This window comes from Lissotriton vulgaris, chromosome 2_1 (assembly GCF_964263255.1).
Source record: "Lissotriton vulgaris chromosome 2_1, aLisVul1.2, whole genome shotgun sequence".
NCBI classification, from domain to species: Eukaryota; Metazoa; Chordata; class Amphibia; order Caudata; family Salamandridae; genus Lissotriton; species Lissotriton vulgaris.
In genome coordinates, this window is record NC_141687.1 from 317,941,799 (window position 1) to 317,963,306 (window position 21,508).

General features: G+C 45.6%; 1 protein-coding gene across 1 annotated transcript in view; it reads right to left on the reverse strand.

Annotated features, from left to right (window-relative positions):
• Positions 1-21,508, reverse strand: part of TRPV1 (transient receptor potential cation channel subfamily V member 1) — a 340,269-nt gene that overhangs the window by 45,491 nt on the left and 273,270 nt on the right. The window contains exon 14 of the mRNA XM_086955019.1: positions 8,050-8,177. Within this exon, the coding sequence (XP_086811145.1) occupies positions 8,050-8,177 (128 nt within the window). The remainder of the gene's footprint in view (positions 1-8,049; positions 8,178-21,508) is intronic.

Sequence of the window (21,508 nt, forward strand, 5' to 3'; positions counted from 1 at the left end):
ATCTTCTCATGGAAAACCTAATTCTCCCAGATCAGTCGGGCTTTGTGGCAGGAAGGGCGACCTCGCATAACCTCCAAACCTTCTTTACGGTACTGAATAATGTCCCTGAAGACTTACCCATGGCAGCGCTGTTCTTGGATGCTACCAAAGCATTCGACTCCCTAGAATGGGACTATTTATTTGCAGTTATGCAGCGTATGGGTTTCCCCCCGATCTTCCTTGCCTGGATCCGTTTATTATATGACTCACCCACAGCGAAAGTAGTGATTAATGGTAGACTGTCCCAACCCATACCAATTACTAGAGGCACTCGACAAGGATGCCTATTATCGCCCCTCCTGTTTGCAATTGCAGTGGAACCACTGGCAGCGAAACTCCGCTGGCATCATAACGATAAAGCACTACACTGCAACTTGCGCCAAATTCTTGTCTCACTGTACGCAGACGACATTACGTTGTACATCCGCGACCTGCAGCAGAACATGAATCCCATCCTCAGAGAGTTCATTAGGTTCAGACTCCTCTCCGGAGTCCAAATTAACTGGGGCAAATCGTGCTGTTTTCCTCTTACAGTGGTGACGGCCAAGGTCCCGGTGGACTACCCCATACCCTGGTGTGATGGCGAATTTAAGTATTTGGGGATACACATCTCGAAGGACAGGGATGAACTTATGAGGGCAAACTACGGCACCACGCTGAGCCAGATTTCGGACAAAGTGACACGCTGGATCACCCTACCCCTCTCTATGGCAGGCAGAGCCTCACTAATAAAGATGGTCTTATTACCAAAATTGCTATACCTCTTCCTTAACATACCTTTTCACCCCGGGCCGTATTTTTTTCAGCAATTACGATCCAAACTTATTAGATTGGTCTGGGGAGGGAAAAATCAGAGGCTGAAGTGGGAGACACTTGTGAGGCCGTATGTGCAGGGGGGGTTCGGCTTTATTATTATAGTGCGCAGGCGCACTATGCTTTCTATTGGATCCATCAACCCAATTATATGCCTCAGCTAGCGGCCGAACACTGGCTGGCGCACCCAATCCCCATAGAAGGTGCTATATATATTCCACTTCCGAGCAGAGATAGATCCGCCACCACGGTGATGAGTACGAACAATGCGTGGGCGCACATACGAGGCCTACTAGGAGAATCTCTCCTTTATTCCCCTCTGTTGCCGCTAGTATACCACCCTGATATACCTCTACTGCAAGAAGTGATTTTTCACAAGTTATTGGAACGTACTGGGATTAAAACATGGGGAGACCTCTACCATGAAGGTACATTCAGAACCTGTGAACACCTGTTCACGGGCACGCTGCCATCCTCGATGGACATTTTCTTGTATATTAGACTGCGCCAGGGCATCAAGGCGCTTACAGCAAACTTTCCCAGCGAACCCCCTATTTTTGTGCCACTACATAGAATTTTACTAGGTGAAACAGCCAAGAAATTAGTCTCGACCATACATAACACAGTCCAAGGGTTGAGAGAGTTTACCCCTCCGAGCGCCAGAGCTAAGTGGAACCTAGAATTAGGCATAGAACTCACTGATAGACAGTGGGACTTTTGCACATAGCAAATAGAACGGGTCTCGGCAAGCAGTAGACTTAGAATCATTCACTACAAATTCCTGCATAGATTATATTATACACCAGCGCGTATGCGTAGACGACATCTCCGAGACTCGGACACATGTGATCGCTGCCATGCACCAGGGGCCTATTTTTTGCATTTGGCATGGGAATGTGCGGTGGTACAGAAATATTGGCTATTAGTTTTTAAAGCCTTGTCGGACATGCTTGATGAGGAGTTGGCGCCCTCCCCTATCCTGGCGCTTTTGGGTTATGTAGAATCATTGCAGGCAGCGCACCGTAGATATGTGGCACTGACACTACTCATGGTCAAGAGAAGAGAGGCATGTAGGTGGGGCAGGGGTAGGGCCCCCAAATTTAAGGATTGGCTAGACGACTTTATTTATTGTCAGGAACAACTTCAGACATATGCCGAATTACTTCTGCAGGCTTCTAGGCCAACCGACATTTGGGCCCCCCGGACGTGCTACTTACTGGCACACGCAAAGACTGAACAACAGTGATTTCTAAATAACTGAGATATCAAACTGTGATATATAATTCTTTGTCTGTGCTGTATGTATGACACCAATGTGTCGCCCTGGATATGATTGAATAATTAGTGATCTCATGTGGACTGCTTATACATGCTTCAATTTTTTTGTTGAATATGTATCGAGTATATAACCACTTATTGGCTGTTCCCTTCATATCCCCCCCCCTCCTCCGGCCGCTACAGTCTTTTAAAGTGATTTTATGATGTGGGTACTGTGATATGTCGGGTGCGGTCATGATGTTTCTGATAATAATATTTGCTTTGCTGTGATTGCTAGTCATTGCGCTGATAGACTGTTGTGCTGATGCTTCCTGCCTCAATGTCCCCGATACATACATGGACTGCCCCTACGTATCCCTCACTCATCACGGATTTTATAGAATGTCATTATCCTTCTCAGCCGTAATGTACGAATGTTAATGTGTAGCTGTGTTTTTTTCTACCTAGTATTCATAAAAACTTTAATAAACAAAGTTTAAAAATATATATATAATAATGGCCCATTAGGCAAGTGAATGCACCAGGCATTCTGGGATAGATATCCACAGATGGTTATGATTATGGCAGTGGTTTTCGAACATTTTCAACCTGCGGCTCACTTGATTTATTGCCCATTGTCCGCAGCTCCCCATTAGGTTACTTTTTTTGGTGGGTGGGGGAATGTAACTCCAGCCTCAGGAGTACTTCCATTTTCTGCCATGAAAGTAACTGGGATGAAGCGAATGAATGCATTATAATTATAGATGTAACAAAATAAAAATATAACAGTTTTATCAGATAGGTCCGAAACAATCCAATATTTTTTGCCAAAAATATTTCCATGACTTAACAACCTTATTTTATACATGCAAGATTAACCAACGATAAAAGTTAAACACTTATGTAGAAAATATGTTTTTAATTTCACAGGAAAAGCCAGAGTCCGAATTTTAAAAAAGTAGAAAAAGGTCTAAAATAATTTTGAAAAGCCTAGTGAGATGTGTATGCTTGTTTTTCCATTACATAGCTCATTAAAACTTGCATTATTTTTTAAATCACAACACGCATTTTTTTCAAGGTTAATTTTTGCCCTTAATTTTTATTTTATCACTGCAATTGCTGAGGAACCAGCTTCTCAAATGTAAGAATTAGCAAAAGGAATCAAAACACGCAGGGATATCTTTCTTATCACTGCATATTCATTTTTAGTTTGGCACCAAAACTCAAGCAGTGACTAACAATGGAACCTTACTTTCAAAGTTAAGTCACTTGATTTGATTTGATTTTACATCTTGTAAATCGCATGAGTTTGCCCACGGGCGTCTTGGCGCTAGGACTACCTAAAAGCTAAAATTCCACTGATTTGATTTTATCGGAACTTATTAGTTTTTAAACAGCCAGGTTTTCAGCAAACTTCTGAACGACATCAAGGAGTTACTATTTTTAATCTCCAAGGGAAGGGAGTTCCATACCTTAGCAGTTCTAACAATAAAGCTCCCAACCCACCACCCCCTCAGCGTAACTGTTTGTACCTCGGGACTGCCAGTAAATGTGCCAGTGGTGATCTTAAATTTCTAGACGGAATGTATTTCCTGAGGTGTGTTCTCAGATAGAGAGGCCCTTTCCCCTGTAATGCCTTATATGTCAGACACTGAGCCTTAAATACAATTCTCTTTCCCACTGGCAACCAGTGGAGATCCCTCAATTGATTTGTTACTGATTCATATTTAGGGATGTCCAGGATTAATCTTGCCGCTGCATTCTGCATCTGTTGGTGTCTAAGTAGGAACTGTGCTTGGAGACCCACTTATAGGGCATTCGAGATATGGTCAATGCAGTGACCACAGTTTTTAAAGTATCCACAGGGATAAATGAGCGGATCTTCCTAATAAGTTTTAAGATGCCCCAGAAGGCGGATGTAAGCTGGCTAATTTGACCTTCAAATGTCAGTCTTTGGGCAAATATTACACCCAGGTCTCTAACCTTTGTGACCGGTGCTGGGCAGTCACCCAGATCAACCGGCCACCTTCTTGGGGACCAGAAGGAGGTGTTAGACCCTATTAGCAAGACTCTGTCTTGTCACCATTCAATTTAGGGCAGTTATTCTGCATCCACATGTTAATCTGTAGCATGCAGATATTAAAGCCGTCAGCCGTCTCCTCAATGTTGTTAGATACTGAGACCACCACCTGTGTATCATCGGCATAGGATATAACTGAAAAGCCTCATTGCCTAATGATTGCTGCCAGCGGGGCCACATAAATGTTAAAGAGAGTGGGACTCAGGGATGAACCCTGAGGCACCCCACATGGCAGCTTAAATGATTTGGAAGCCATCCCATCCATTTCTACCAAAAATGTTCTGTTTGAGATGTCAAAGAACTGTTATGCTTCCTCTTTGTTGAAATGCTGAAGTATCTCAGAGTTGAAGGGATCTATCACCCATTTTATTGACTCTATTTCATCCTCTGGGAAATATTTGCCATGGTAAAGACGCAGTTGTGACAAACATAGAACATAAACTGTCCTCAGTTCCTCCTATACCACCATTTCATTGTCTTGCAGAAACTGGTCCAATGCCAAAATACATTTACAGTCAACTTTGCTTACACTGCTTTACCAAAAGATCACTTTCTTCTTAAAACCTGAAACTTCACCAGAGAGCTGAAAAATGTTAGTATTATTGCCTTTCAAGGAGTTCTTCAGTCAATCCAGTTTTTCAAAATTTCAGAAAGAAAAGCCATTTGCATTAGAATTTGTTGGTGAAACATTTTACATCATTCTGTAGCTACAAGTATATTTAATTCCTCAGCTCATCCACTCTAAGCAGGCAGTAACAGAGAGTCAGACATTGAGAATTTCTGTAGAACAAGAGGCATGTCATCACACAACTTAGTAAAAATTCTTGCTTTCTTTTATCTTGTTTTAATACAATTTACCACGTTGATGACTATTTTCAGAATATTATGCAATTCTTCAATAAGGTTTACTGCTGCCAGTGCTTCCCTGTTTATTATACAGTGTGCCAATACAGCATTATGTGTTTTAGACCCTATGCGTACTTGAAGTCCTTGGTAGCATCGTGCCATTGAACGACCCCCGTCTGCACAAACTCCAACACATCTCTCCCTGTCAATTTGATTCTGTACCATAATATCGTCCACATCTGCAAACAAATCTTCACCTGTAGGTCCAACTTTCATTTCTGTACAGAAAAGCAAATCCTCAATAATTCTATTCCATTAACATCCCTGACATAACAAATGAGATAGGCATCTTTTTGGTCGTATGTTGCCTAATCCAACTTGAGTGCAAAGTCTTTGCTTTTTAAATTACAGATGAGTTGTTCATTAATATCTTTAGCCATTTAATTTATTCTATGGCCGATAATATTATTAGAAAGAGGCATTCTGAGCAGCTGTTTACCCGCTTTTTCACAGAGCATGATTGTTATCATATAAACAGCAGGAGGCAAAATCAGCTCTTCTGCAATTGTGTGGTTTTTCTTACACTGTACGACATAATAGCCACTTTATAAGACAGGTCGGCATTACTATTAACTTTGGCTCCTTTTGAGATAGTGGACTTTTGTAGTTTGGTTTCTGTAAGTTTTCTTATAAAAAATTCCTTGGCTATGCGACCACATTTGGGTGAAGACTTTCAAGATGATGCTTAAGTTTACATGAAAGCATGGATTCTACAGCCAAAACATTGAAACAGTTTACACATTGAGGACTCTCCTCATTATTAACCTGTACATAAGTGAAACCATAATCTAGATACCTGTTGTCATTCTTTCAGTTCTTGGTTTTTTGTTTTACGTTCTCTTTTTATCTAAAGAACCTGAGATTTCTCTTTGTTCAGACGAACTTGAACTTGGTACTAAAATTCTCTTCATTGGCATTCATAAAGATGGCACACATGTCTGGGCTGAAACACTGTCATTACTGTCTGGGGCATACCGTTCGGAAAACACGACAGGTTAAATGTAATTATTCATTCAATTTACATTTTTAAATTTACCCAGAGTCATGTTTCTGCAACAGTGCTCCTCAGAGAGTAACAACAGTGTTTTAATCCCGAGCTGCGCACCCTGTTCAACTCCGCACTTTGCGACTCCCCCTCGGCCGCGCAGTGGGTTTAGCCCATAAGTAAGCCAAGACGTGGAGTATTGACAGGCCCCACGTTGTAAACACAAGGAGATGATGGACGGAGCGCTGAAACTTTCAAGACATTTACACCCAGTCAAAGATCTAGGTTGAATCCATCATCATTCTTTAACTCCTCAGTTCAGACCCAGCTATATGCAAATCAGTCTTGACTCTGCCTCATGGGACCAGTACAACCTGAACTGTCAAGCCAGGTCTTCCCTGAAGCAGAAACAAGCATCCTGGGACCGGTTGCTACAGAAACATTTCCTCACTTTACGGTTAGTTCTATGATATCTAACCTGCCATATCTTAAAATCTGAACTTAAAGGTGCGGAGCAGTGACAGGCTTCACGCTGCTGCAGTTGGATGTAAAATACTTGGTTTACCATGTAATTACCTGACTTGCCTTGTGCTTATGGCGCATGTTTTCACTTTGCCCCAGGCTAGTTATGATGGGGCACCGGGGGGGCTGCGGCGCACAGATTGGGTACTGCTGTATTATGGAGTGCCATGTGTTAGGGCAGTGACCCTGAGCACCCAGAACAACCTTAAAACTTAGATAGAACTATTGTGGAAGAAGTGAGAAGTGCTACCAGCTAACCTTGGATTCCCCTGAAAGGTGCCAATGTTGCGCGTTATTGCCCAGATATACTAAGATTTTGCATTGAGGTTTCACTTTAGTGGGACAGTACTGATGCAAAATCCAGGCCCAGTGAATCCAGAATTTGCGTGGATGTGCATTGGGTTTTATCCCAAAGCTAATGTAAAGCAAAACATAGTAATGGCTTGCATTAACTATAACTCATCACTCTACCATGCATTATGTTTAGACAAATTATGTCATTTGAGATGTCATAGGTGTTGTTAGTGCTTTGATTTCACATGGAACAAATTAAGAAATATGCAAGGATATAACTAGTGTATGTAGAAGGTGCACGTTATAGTTACTGTTGTGTGGCTAGTGAGGTGAGAAGACTATGTACGGAGGTGCATGTTTTATAGTAATTTGAAGGTGGTGTGTAAATTAGAAATTTAGGTTACATCTATATTATTTGAATTTCTAATTGTTTTGTAGTTTAAGTTGGATTTGTATCAAAAGATAAATAAGGATGTCATAACTACAACTTACCCGTAACCTTTGTTTTTTCATTGAATATATATATTTCATAATCTACACAATTAAGAGTACCACTTAAGTGTTGCGGTGGTGGGGCCCATGTAGGACGAAGTGGATGCCGAAGCCTCTGGGCCCGATTCACAGAATAAACTTATGACTAAATCCTAAACTTACTACTATTTTGGTATTCACAGAATGCACTTACTACTTTTGGAATTCCCAGAATAAACTTACTACTTTTGGTATTCACAGAAGTTAGGATTTTGTCTTAAGTTTGTCTTAAGACAAACTTAAGACAGACTTAAGACAGACTTAAGACAGACTTAAGATAGACTTAAGGCAAAGTTAAGACAGACTTAAGACCGACTTAAGACAAAATCCTAACTTAAGTCTGTCTTAAGTCTGTCTTAAGTTTGTCTTAAGACAAACTTAAGACAAAATCCTAACTTCTGTGAATACCAAAAGTAGTAAGTGCATTCTGTGAATACCAAACTAGTAGTATGTTTAGGATTGAGACTTAAGTTCATTCTGTGAATCGGGCCCTCTGTTTTTAGTGCAAGATTGCTAATGTGCTTTGCAAGCTCATATGCAACATACAATCAACACATCCAGCCCAAAGTTTGCGTCAGTGTATCCCGTCTCTGTCCATTTCCCCAAAGCATCACTGCTTTACCTGAAGCACCATCTGTAATCCTCTTTCCCATCAGGGGTGATTCCTACGAGGACCGATTTTCCTGAACGAAAAACATTCCTAAGTGAGTTCAGGAAGCTCTTTTCTATGTCCAGGATGGTGATGGCTCGCTGCAGCGGGGATGACACAAATCAATAGATGAAAAACATGAAGACCGCTTGAGTATGATGTAAAACACAGTGTGACTCAATTCTTATAACATTAAAAATTTGTGTTGATCTAAACTGAAGACAGCAACAACTTTTCCAAAATAGTTCTATACATTTAATTTTGTTAACAACCCCCATACAACATTTTAAATAATGCATCATGGGACTTATAGTCTCTGTTACTCCACAAACCAATCAAACCAATCTATAGTTGACCAACGTGTGAATGCCGCCCACAATAACTATGCCCGAAGAAGCGGGATCCACTGCCTTTACCAATGCTTGTTGTAGAATTCTTCATGCTCTATTTCAATATGTTCAGCCTCTTCCCTCTTAAGCCGGGCAGGAGCGAGGAACCAGTGAACTTTCTCCAGGTATGGGGGCGAGGGAGCCATGACCGGCTGATTATATTCTAAGTTTCTCCAGTGGACCCGAGCCTACACGCCTCCTCTCCCTTCCTGACTTTGATCCCTGAACTATGTACCCCCCAGCCCCCCCCCCCCCCGGACTTCTCCTGGCACTCTGATTCATACTCACTGGGTCACTCTCATGGACTTCTTTACATTTTTTCTTTTGCCCTGCCCTCCATTTTGCAGCAGTTCTCGGACGCTTTTCTCTGGACCCTGACCCGCCATCTTGTCCATTCCCTCGTCCTTTCCCCTTTTCCCTCGTTTCCCCCTATACGATCCTTAAATGTTTTTTCCTTTTTCTGATTTGCCTTTTATCCATACCCTTGTATCCTTCACACCCTCTCTTGGTGTTGCGACTGCGTCCCCCCTCCGATCCCACTTAACGGAACTCTGCTCTCCTGGTTTTTTGTGTCTTGACCTGAGAAAATCTACTATTTGTATATATATATATATATATATATATATATATATATATGTTTTCATCAAAGTGCCAAGAGCTTTGGGAAGGCACACGACAGCACTCTGCCACAGGCTATATTATGCAGCTTGCCTTCCTGTCATCTTTTGAGTAATTGCTGCCAACGCGTTTCAAGGTATTCAAACCTCTTCTTCCTGGGCTGTAACAAAGGCCATTTAAACATCGCATTTTGATTATTTCCGGTTTCTTTTATTCAGATATCAGCCCCCAGTGGGCGTGCGCTGAGTACAGTTGTTAGTGCATGATGGGACACAGAGTCCAAATACGAGTACAATTGTTTCTTTTAGTAAGTTCAAATGTGCAATTGTCATTTTTAAATCATATTATTTCCTTAGTAGGTAGTTGAGCAGTTAGGCAGGCTTAGTTTGCATTTCGAGCGCTGTGCTGATTTCGTCCTGAAAGGTGCAGAACTCCAGCCTCAACCAGCCGGTTTACCTTGTCTTTCCCTGCTGGCGATGGTGTTCCTCCCCACGGCCAGGCTGCCGTGAGTTAAATGTTTTCATCAAAGTGCCAAGAGCTTTGGGAAGGCACACGACAGCACTCTGCCACAGGCTATATTATGCAGCTTGCCTTCCTGTCATCTTTTGAGTAATTGCTGCCAACGCGTTTCAAGGTATTCAAACCTCTTCTTCCTGGGCTGTAACAAAGGCCATTTAAACATCGCATTTTGATTATTTCCGGTTTCTTTTATTCAGATATCAGCCCCCAGTGGGCGTGCGCTGAGTACAGTTGTTAGTGCATGATGGGACACAGAGTCCAAATGCGAGTACAATTGTTTCTTTTAGTAAGTTCAAATGTGCAATTGTCATTTTTAAATCATATTATTTCCTTAGTAGGTAGTTGAGCAGTTAGGCAGGCTTAGTTTGCATTTCGAGCGCTGTGCTGATTTCGTCCTGAAAGGTGCAGAACTCCAGCCTCAACCAGCCGGTTTACCTTGTCTTTCCCTGCTGGCGATGGTGCTCCTCCCCACGGCCAGGCTGCCGTGAGTTAAATGTTTTCATCAAAGTGCCAAGAGCTTTGGAAAGGCACACAACAGCACTCTGCCACAGGCTATATTATGCAGCTTGCCTTCCTGTCATCTTTTGAGTAATTGCTGCCAACGCGTTTCAAGGTATTCAAACCTCTTCTTCCTGGGCTGTAACAAAGGCCATTTAAACATCGCATTTTGATTATTTCCGGTTTCTTTTATTCAGATATCAGCCCCCAGTGGGCGTGCGCTGAGTACAGTTGTTAGTGCATGATGGGACACAGAGTCCAAATGCGAGTACAATTGTTTCTTTTAGTAAGTTCAAATGTGCAATTGTCATTTTTAAATCATATTATTTCCTTAGTAGGTAGTTGAGCAGTTTCAGGACGAAATCAGCACAGCGCTCGAAATGCAAACTAAGCCTGCCTAACTGCTCAACTACCTACTAAGGAAATAATATGATTTAAAAATGACAATTGCACATTTGAACTTACTAAAAGAAACAATTGTACTCGCATTTGGACTCTGTGTCCCATCATGCACTAACAACTGTACTCAGCGCACGCCCACTGGGGGCTGATATCTGAATAAAAGAAACCGGAAATAATCAAAATGCGATGTTTAAATGGCCTTTGTTACAGCCCAGGAAGAAGAGGTTTGAATACCTTGAAACGCGTTGGCAGCAATTACTCAAAAGATGACAGGAAGGCAAGCTGCATAATATAGCCTGTGGCAGAGTGCTGTCGTGTGCCTTCCCAAAGCTCTTGGCACTTTGATGAAAACATTTAACTCACGGCAGCCTGGCCGTGGGGAGGAGCACCATCGCCAGCAGGGAAAGACAAGGTAAACCGGCTGGTTGAGGCTGGAGTTCTGCACCTTTCAGGACGAAATCAGCACAGCGCTCGAAATGCAAACTAAGCCTGCCTAACTGCTCAACTACCTACTAAGGAAATAATATGATTTAAAAATGACAATTGCACATTTGAACTTACTAAAAGAAACAATTGTACTCGCATTTGGACTCTGTGTCCCATCATGCACTAACAACTGTACTCAGCACACGCCCACTGGGGGCTGATATCTGAATAAAAGAAACCGGAAATAATCAAAATGCGATGTTTAAATGGCCTTTGTTACAGCCCAGGAAGAAGAGGTTTGAATACCTTGAAACGCGTTGGCAGCAATTACTCAAAAGATGACAGGAAGGCAAGCTGCATAATATAGCCTGTGGCAGAGTGCTGTCGTGTGCCTTCCCAAAGCTCTTGGCACTTTGATGAAAACATTTAACTCACGGCAGCCTGGCCGTGGGGAGGAGCACCATCGCCAGCAGGGAAAGACAAGGTAAACCGGCTGGTTGAGGCTGGAGTTCTGCACCTTTCAGGACGAAATCAGCACAGCGCTCGAAATGCAAACTAAGCCTGCCTAACTGCTCAACTACCTACTAAGGAAATAATATGATTTAAAAATGACAATTGCACATTTGAACTTACTAAAAGAAACAATTGTACTCGCATTTGGACTCTGTGTCCCATCATGCACTAACAACTGTACTCAGCGCACGCCCACTGGGGGCTGATATCTGAATAAAAGAAACCGGAAATAATCAAAATGCGATGTTTAAATGGCCTTTGTTACAGCCCAGGAAGAAGAGGTTTGAATACCTTGAAACGCGTTGGCAGCAATTACTCAAAAGATGACAGGAAGGCAAGCTGCACAATATAGCCTGTGGCAGAGTGCTGTCGTGTGCCTTCCCAAAGCTCTTGGCACTTTGATATATAGAGATAACTTTAATCACTGGTATATGCAGTAGACCTTTGTCTCTACCATTCCTATGTGACTCTTAGAGTATATCCATTCGTATCCCTTCCTTGAATATCTCTTCGTTGTGTGACTTTATAACTTGTACATTTGCAATTTTTTTCTGTTTGTATCTTTTATGTAACGCATGTAATCCTAAGTCCTTATGTATCGCAACTGGTTCTTATGTAAAGCGCTCTGACACCTTCGGGTAATGTTCGCGCTATATAAAATTGCATTAAATAAAAATAAATAAATACAAATATGAGAGCTGCCATCAAAGTGTGGGCTAGATGTAGGTAATAATAATGCTCTCATATTCGGAGACTGTGCCCTCGTTACCTTCAGCTTCACTAGTGAAAGCCCTTGTGCACAAAAGCAGTGATAGTGACTGTATTGTGAGGCACTTAAACAAATAAGCAACAATTCGAATCATTTCACTTTTTAACAGAAATGTGTATTATGAAGATTTATTGCTTTCTTCATTATAGGTTTACAGAATAGTCCCCAGATATCGTTTAGCATCCTTGTGCACATTTTTGAAACGTGATTTAATTACAATTAACTCATAAAAAAATAAAAAGGAAACATCTAAATACTATTTTTCAAAACACTTTGGGGCATATTAATAACAGAATGGCAAAGGTGGCGTTAAGCAAACATCACTAACGCCATACTGCGTCATCCGGAAAATGCAAGGATGTTCTTTATTCACAAGAATGTGGTGCGCCCCTGCATTTCACCTAGCGCTCTTGCTAAATCTAGCTGCCTAGTGTCAACGCAGGCACCCTTACACCATAGCGCAAGGGTCCCTGAATTGGGAGGAATGATTGTTTATGTGCAGGAAGGTGTACTTTCCTGCACATAAACAATCGAGAATGCAGATTTGAAACGCCTATGTGTGCTGCAGTTTGCAGCACACATGGGAGTTGCAAATCGCAATTTTGTTGAATGATTGTTTATGTGCAGGAAGGGACACCTTTCTGCACATACACAATCGTTCATGGCAATTTGATGTTTCTATGTATGCTGCAAAATGCAGCACACATGGAAACAGTAAAAACAAGGAGACATTAACCATTTCTCCTCGTTTCATCATATCAAGACCAGGTTTTCCCTGGTCCTAATTTTGACACTGCCTTCAATTTATGCCACCCTTGTAAATAGGGGCAACAAAATCAATGGGTGTTGTGGCAAAACGCCCACCGCAACACCCATTGCCTGCCTCTTTCACGCTAAGTGTAGCTTGAAAGGGGGCCTTATTTACAAGGCAGCATTAACACCGCCTTGTAAATAAGGCAAAGGGATAATCGCCACAGGAACATTGTAAAAATTAACGTTCCTGTGCCCACACAACATCTTCAACAAAGCCAGCGCCACCATCGTACCCCATCTCCGCAAGGCCATTAACATCTCCTTTGAGACCGCAACCTTCCTGGAGAGCTGGAAGCACGCAGAGATCAACACCTTACTCAAAAAACCCAAGGCCGATCCAATGTACCTCAAGAACTTCTGACCCATCTACCTGCTCCCGTTCCCAGCGAAGGTCATCGAGAAGACCGTCAACAGGCAACTGACCCGCTACCTCGAGGAAACAGCATTCTGGACCCGTCCAGGTTACGCAGCACCCACAGCACTGAAACCGCCCTCATCGCCGCCGCCACCGATGACATCAGAGCCCTGCTGGACAACTAAAAACCGCGGCACTCATCCTCCTGGACCTGTCAGCCGGCTTCAACACGGTCTGCCTCCGCACCCTAAGCACACGCCTCCACAATGCAGGGATCCGAGACAAAGCATTGGACTGGAACACCTCCTTCCTCTCCGGCAGAACCCAGAGTGTCCGCCTCCCCCCTTTCCAATCCGAAGCCACCGAGATCATCTGCGGCGTAACCCAAGGATCATCCGTCAGCCCAACGTTGTTGTATTGTATTGTATTGTATATTGGATTTATATAGCGCTTATCACCCAGGGGTCTCTAAGCGCTTGCCCTGGGAACCCGTCCTGGCTTTCCCTGTGAGATAGCCCCTACAGGGCATCCCCAAGGTGAAAGCCAGGCATCCCGCCGCGGGGGGCCGTTGTGGAGATTAAGCAAGCTTAATGCCCAGAGTTGCAGAGTGTGAACCCATGATTAGGTCAGGCACCGAAGCGAGAATTATCGAGTCCGTGGACATTTGAGCTCAAGACCCTCCCGCGTCGGGAATTGAACCCTGGTCCTGGGTCTGACCTCTGCTTCAGGGTCTGCCTGCTCTAACCAGTGAGCCACACTTCTCCACATCTCCATCTCCAACATCTACATGGCACCACTCGCCCGCACTGCCCGATTGCACGACCTCAACATCATCTCCTACGCCTACGACACCCAGCTAACCCTCTCCCTCACCAAGGCCCCCCTCATTGCCAAAACCAACCTACAGGAAAGAATGACAGCCGTGGCCGAGTGTATGAACACCAGTTGTCTGAAGCTGAACTTGGACAAGACGGAAGTCCTCATCCTCGGCCCCACCCCCTCAGCTTGGGACGCTTACTGGTGGCCGACCGCACTGGGAGCAGCATCAACAACCACCGACCACGCACGCAACCTAGGGTTCATCCTCAAATCAACACTCTCCATGACCAAGCAAGTCAATGCCGTCACTGCTTCAAAACCCTCCTCTTGCTCCACAAGATCTACAGGTTGATCCCCACCGAAACAAGAAGAACAGTCACCCAGTCCCTCGTCAGCAGCAGGTTAGACTATGGAAACATCCTCTAAGCAGGAGCCTCGGCCACACTACTGAAACGACTACAACGCTTACAGAACGCTTCTGCCCGATTGATCCTCGACATCCCTCGCTGCAGCCACATCACACCCCACCTGAGAGTACTGCACTGGCTTCCTGTCAACAAGATGATCACCTTCAAGCTCCTCACCCACACACACATAGCACTCCACAACACCGGACCGGCTTACCTCAGACGACTTACCTTCTAAACCCCAAACCACCACCTCAGCTCCGCCGACCTCGCCCTCGCCACTGTCCCCCGCATCCGAAGAGCGACCTCCGGTGGTAGATCGTTCTCCCACCTCGCCGCCAAAACCTGGGACACCCTACCCCATCCTCCTACGGCAGACCCAGGACCTACTTACCTTCAGGAGGCTACTTAAGACCTGGCTATTCGAGCAGTAACACCCCCCCCCCCCCTCCAGCCCCTTGAAACCCTCAAGGGTGAGTAGTGCGCTTTACAAATGCACTGATTGATTGATAGAATAAGTATGCCCCTTTGGCCTTAAGTATGAGTGTGCTGGAGGAACAGGTGCTAGTTATCGCACCTAATGAAATCCCGACTCCTGAGAGTTTTGAATTGATTGGGTTAGCTAAATAGCGCATATTCCCAATTTATGGGGAAAAACATGTAGATTTTGGTGCTTACTGCACCAAAATCCGCATTTTACAGTATATATGGTACTGTTTTCTCCTGTTATATTTTGGACAGGTTTGACCTGCCAACATTTAACAAAGGCTATGGTTCAACACAACTCAAATTTCTGATAAATGCATTTAGGCAGATCTGCCCTGGAAATAACTTCCTGTCCCTTTAAGGCCATGAGACCTGCTGCAGTTCCTTCAGTGCCCTTCATCATCCCCTGTTCCTATTGAGGTCAAGCATCAGCAATGACCTGTTGTATCTCTCTCTGTATAGCTTTGGCAAACCCCCCATTGCTATTGGCTGTTAGCTACAGCATTCCGAAATGATGGCTTGCTATTCGTGCATTTCTATTACAGTAAGTTTACCTCTCTTTTCAGCGATTTCAATTTCAGAACATTCTGTTTGGCCACCACACAGTACAGCGTGTGGTAGCCCCTCTTCCCTCTTCCTGTATGGAGAAGGCAGCTTGGTTCCCTTCTACGTCACTGCACAGGTCTTTCACGTTTCATAAGGGCTCCTATTTTACAATGTTGTTTTTTTGTTCGGCTGCATTTTATTTAGAAGCGTTAGCGTTTTGTTTGTTTACCCGTATTCATTTGCCCTGTGCAGGCTCTTTTAACAAGGACGCCCCACTCGTTGTTGACTTTAGGTGACCACCCGGTAACTCTATATAAAAATAATAATCCACATTTGTAAAGTGTGAACAATCACCCGTAAGGGTCTCCAGGCGCTGGGGGCCTTCGGGAAGATTAAGCAAGCTACTGCCCAGAGTCACATGGTGCTGGGCTAATCTGCTGCCAGCGCCGATGATCGAACTGTGATCCCCAGATTCCAAAGTCAGTTGCCCTGGCCAGGGCACCACACCTCTGTCTGCTCTCTCTCAAACTCCAGAGTCCATTCATCCTTGGACTCTCCCCTTACTCCTTCAGTCTCGAAGAGCGGCTGGAGCTCTCAGCTGCCATGGATTCAAGCTCCACAAGTTAGCTCCACAAGTTACGCCGACTGACTCTTTCCTCACGGACGGCTGTGAACGTTATTTACTTTAGGCGGCTGTCCCGACATGTTAGTTTGTGCAATGATCGTTGTTGCCTATGTGTTTGTGACTTTTCGCTTCCCTTTTTGAACTCAAGCCCACCCCCCAGCACACACACAGCTGAGACTTCACCCCCCCTGCCACCAGCACTCCCCCACTGACTGCCTCTCTTTACACCAGCAGTGGTGGCATGTGCAGGTTGTTAACCCTTTCCCCTCGTTTTCATTTGCATCAGCTCATTATTTTTGGCATTTCATGCAGGTCCACACAGCCTCACACATACGCAGCATTTCATGTTTAACAAAGTATGGCATACGTGTGAAGCTGCCTCATCCACGTACAGCCACTGAGCGAAAGTAATAAGAAAATTAACATGACACGTGCCGGCTGTCCGAGAAGCGGGTGCAGTGCAACAATCTGGCCCTCAGCCTGGGAGCTCTGGCGATTGAGGCCAGTCGACCCCAGCTGAGTAGCTTTCCCCCTCCCTCCTTGGATCCGTCCCTCAGCTTGGGAGCTCCGGCGATTGAGGCCAGTCGACCCCAGCTGAGTAGCTTTCCCCTTCCATCCTTGGAGGAGTTTGGCAGCCTAGCCCTTACGATTTCATCCGGCTCGCCTCTTGATCCTCTTCCTCCAAAACTCTGGAGGGTGTTTCAGGAGGATCTTTTCCAGCCCTTGCATTCCATCTGTTGCCAGTCGTTTGAAACAGGGACGGTACCGGGCTGCTGGAAGAAGGCAGTGGTATCTCCGCTCTTAAAAAAACCTACGCTTGACCCTGTTTGCCTTTCCAACTACCGGCCAATCTCCCTGCTTCCTTTTCCAGTCAAAATCATGGAAAAATTGGTTACCCACACTCTGTCCGGCTTCTTAGAAGGGAACACCTGGCTGGACGAGACGCAATTCGGTTTTCGCCCAGCTCATGGGACGGAATCCGCGTTGGTGAACGTGTTAGACAATCTGCGGGCGCGAGTCGACAGTGGTCGGGCAGCCTTTTTGGTGCTGCTCGACATGTCGGCCGCGCTCGACACGGTCAGCCATCCTACCTTGATTTCGAGGCTGGAAGAGTGCGGGGTCAAAGATAAGGCCAGGGACTGGTTAATCTTCTATCTGGACAACCGTCAGCAACGGGTTTCGCTTCCTCCCTTCAGTTCAGAGGAGCGGAGAGTAGGACAAGGAGTACCTCAGGGCTCAGCCATCAGCCCTATACTCTTTAATATTTACCTCCGCCCTCTAGTCCAGCTCATTAAATCATTTGGGATCTCCGCATTTAATTATGCAGATGATACCCAGCTGGTCTTTTCACTGGTGGGACAGGACGCAGTCCCATTGGAGACCTTCCATCGGTGCATGCAGGCTACAGCGGAATGGCTCCGTTTGAACTCGTTACAGTTCAATGGAACTAAGACAGAGGTCCTGTACTGCTACAACGACCGAGTTCCCCGAGATCTCCCAGACGATTTCTGGCCCCGTCATTTTCAGAGACGGTGTCAGCCGCACAATCGGCACGTAATCTGGGTGCCATTTTTGGGCCCAACCTGCAGCTGGATCTGCACGTAAATAAGACCACCTCAACGTGCATGATGTTGATCCGCATGCTGCGCAAGGTTTTACCCCTCCTCCCTGAGCAAGCCAGACCCGAAGTAGTGCGAAGTACCATCCTATGTCGACTCGACTATTGTAACGCACTACTTCTGGAGGCCCCGGTAACACTTCTGGGCAAGCTCCAAAGGGTGCAAAATATGGCTGCCAAACTCGCCCTCTCCCGCCCCTACCACAGCTCTTCCACGGCAGCGTTACAGGAACTCCACTGGCTGCCGGCCCATCTACGCGTTCGCTACAAAGCAGCGTGCATTGTGTTCAGGGCTATCCATGGCCTGGGCCCAATCCCTTTGCGGAGAATGTTTGCCTAGTACCTTCCATCCCAAGCTTTACGTTCCTCTTCATCCAGGCTACTAGTAGTCCCGCGCTTCCAGAGAGTGAGGATGGGTGGCCGATCGTTCAGAGTAGCGGCGGCCGAACTCTGGAACTCCCTGCCAATATCCCTGAGAAGTCTTGAGGATCTCTTAGCCTTCAGAAAGGCGCTGAAAACCTACCTCTTCCCTAGGACAGGCTAAGTTGCTGAATTTGCTGGATCATGGGTCAAAGCGCCAGGATGCCCTTGGTGGTGACAGGTTTGCGCTATATAAGTATACCACAATACAATACAATACAAAAGAAAGTTTGTTCACACATGCTATTGGTTGGAAAATGCAGCTTCACAGGCTAATTTTTTTATGTTTTACTTTTGCACAGTAGCTGTATGTGGCTGAGACAGCCTCACACATATGCCACACTTTAGGCCTTATTTATGAGGCTTGCAAGAGTTTTGCGCTTCCGTTGCATCACTTTTTGTGACGCATCGGCGGCGTAACATGCCTCCTGTTGTGCCCTATTTACAAAGTGACGCATCTAAGCAGATGTGTCGCTTTGTAAACCCCTGCGCTCCATTATACCTGCGTCAGGTATCATGTGTGCAGAGTGGGCGTTCCTACGTAGAAGTGACGCTGTGAAATCTACGAGATTTCGCTGCACCACTTCTAGGGTGCAAATGCGTCAATATCTTTCACCTGCCTCACAGCAGGCGTAAGGCAGACGCAGGCCCTTTCACATGGGGTTGCTCCATGTGAAAGGACACATTGCTGGAGTTGCATCACTTGTGTGACACACTCCAGCAATGCGTCACTTTTGCGCCTACAGATATGTCAGAAATACTGATGTATCTGTAAATCCTTGCGACATGATGCATCATACAGTAAATATGAGGCATCCATCATGTCGAAAGGAGGGCGCACTGAGAAGAGACGCATCGCTGCTTTCACGCAGCGATGCGTCACTTTTCATAAATGAGGCCCTTATGTTTGTTTTTTGGATGTGAGAGGTTGAAACTAGTAGGCTGTAGTCCGGGTTGCTGGTCCTCTGTCGACAGCTTGTGGATGTGCACCAAAGTTTCAGGACATCTGCTTCCTGCAGTTGTAACCCTGTTTACGTGCTGCACTGGAGGACGATGTTATTGAACCTCTAAGTGTTTGGCTACAGACTTAAAATGTTGGAGAGTTTTGGGCTGGTTTCAGCATCCTCCCACGCTCCGCCTCTCCAGTGCCAGGAGTCTCTGCCTCCCCATCTGTTACTCTGAGCCTTCCACATCGGTGTAGTGGACTAGTTGTAGGTCTTGCTGCTCAGCCTTAAGTAGAAGGTTAGTGGAGTGTTGGAATGCTTGTGTATGATTGTGAGGATGAGTTAGAGGCGGGCTGAGCAGCAAGTGAGCTGCTCCTGGTGGGGTCCCCCCTTGATATCTACCATCTAATCAATAAAGCATTCTACATATGCTACACCTCATCTTCTAATCTTCATTTGCATCCTATTACATTTGGCGACGATCCAGAAGAACCTGCCTGTGCGGCCTTAACGGATGGATACAGAAACTTAAGATGAACTAAGGTAAAGCACCTTTCTACAAACTGTAACCTACGTAGTAAAGAATCTGACACCTTGGTACCCGACCAGTGACCATCATCTGTCGCCCGCTGAAGTGTGTCAAGACTCGAGGCTGTTTATTCGAGCTTGCCTTCTTCTGTTTGCCGGTGGCTGCCTTTAGATCTAAAAAGATAACGGACCTGCTCCTGCCATTTCCTGAGTGATCGGTCGTCTCTCACACCAAATCAAGACCGGTATGAGAGGTATTTGAGGAGAAGGAATGCTCAACTGTCATAGCAGACAACTGAAGTGTGTCAGGACTCCCACGGTTACCGGTCGCTCTCCTGACAAACCAAGATTAGTATAAGACCTTTCTGAAAAGAATCCAACTATTACGGAAATCCAGAGCAGATCTCTAATGAAAGTTAAAGAGATCGGTAAAGTGATCTGGCACGCTCAAAATCGATGTCAAGGTCAGGTCAGAGTTGTGTAATTTATCTGTGTACTGCCTTTCAACTAGCATTAGAGGAGATCGATTGTTACATTTTGATGTGTTTTGGATTGTCTAACACTGTGTGGATCAACTGCCATCTAGTGGAACTGCCTGTGTACTTCATTTCTCGCCTCCTTACAAGCTTACGAAGATATTGGTTATCTAAGTTTCAAAAGAGATTTGCGGTGACCTGACAGCGTTTCTGCTACATTTAGATGATGATTTGGGCAGCATTTCAGTCCTGTGTGAAAGTCGCTGAGTTCGAGGTATGAGGAATGAACATGTATTTTGTCTTGCCAATAAATCTGGATTCATGGAAGCAAGCGGAAACCAGAATTTCTGAAGTCTTCAAGAATGTGTTGTGAGTGGTTTATTTTTAATTAACTTTATTTCAATGGTGAAACCAACTTGAAAAGTCGTTACCTTCAAAGTGGGCTCGAGCGAACTGTTCCTCCACTGTTCTCAAGCTGATTGTGTGCCACTGTAGTGTTGCGAGCAGTTGGGGTGTACCACTGCCGCGCACGCCCCCTCCCACTGTTACTAAGTGTTATACCCCTGGAACGTAGAGGGGCGTTGGTTTAGTCCGAGCGTGTACGTGAGTACGCGAGTTATGCAATAAAAAGCCCGGGGCTCCGGGCGTGGAGGTTAGTTTACCGCCACCAACCACACCACACGTGTCCTGTGTCTCTTCAATCTGGGCCTATACTCAGGACACTACACTGGCGACGAGGGTGGTCCACGATCCACCTCTCCACGTGCCCTGCTGCACTCCGACGCCGCACTGCCCTGTGTTCGGTGCTCCGGTGTGACACCGCTCCCCGGTGCCCCGTGAAGTCTACGGCCCGCCTCCTGTCTCCTCGTCGAAGGCGTTCCAGCCATCATGGCCACCGTGCCACACCTCGAACCGTTTGCAGTCACAGCCCCCCCCCCCCCTCGCAAGCTACCCACTGGAAGAAATGGGTAGAGCGGCTGGAGAACTATTTCATTGCCGCCGACATTGCTGTGGGGCGACGCCGCGCCATGCTGTTGCATTTGGGAGGTGAAGCTATCCACGACATCTCCAAAGATATCACAGAAGGCGCTCCACCACACACCTACGCCACCCTCCGCGACGCCATCACCAGGTATTTTGAGCCGTTTGCCAGTGCCGACTATGAACGCTTCCTGCTGCGCCAAGCGCGCCAACTACCCGAGGAGTCCGTCGACGTGTTCTACGCTCGCCTCAAACTGCTGGCCAGCACGTGCACCCTCCC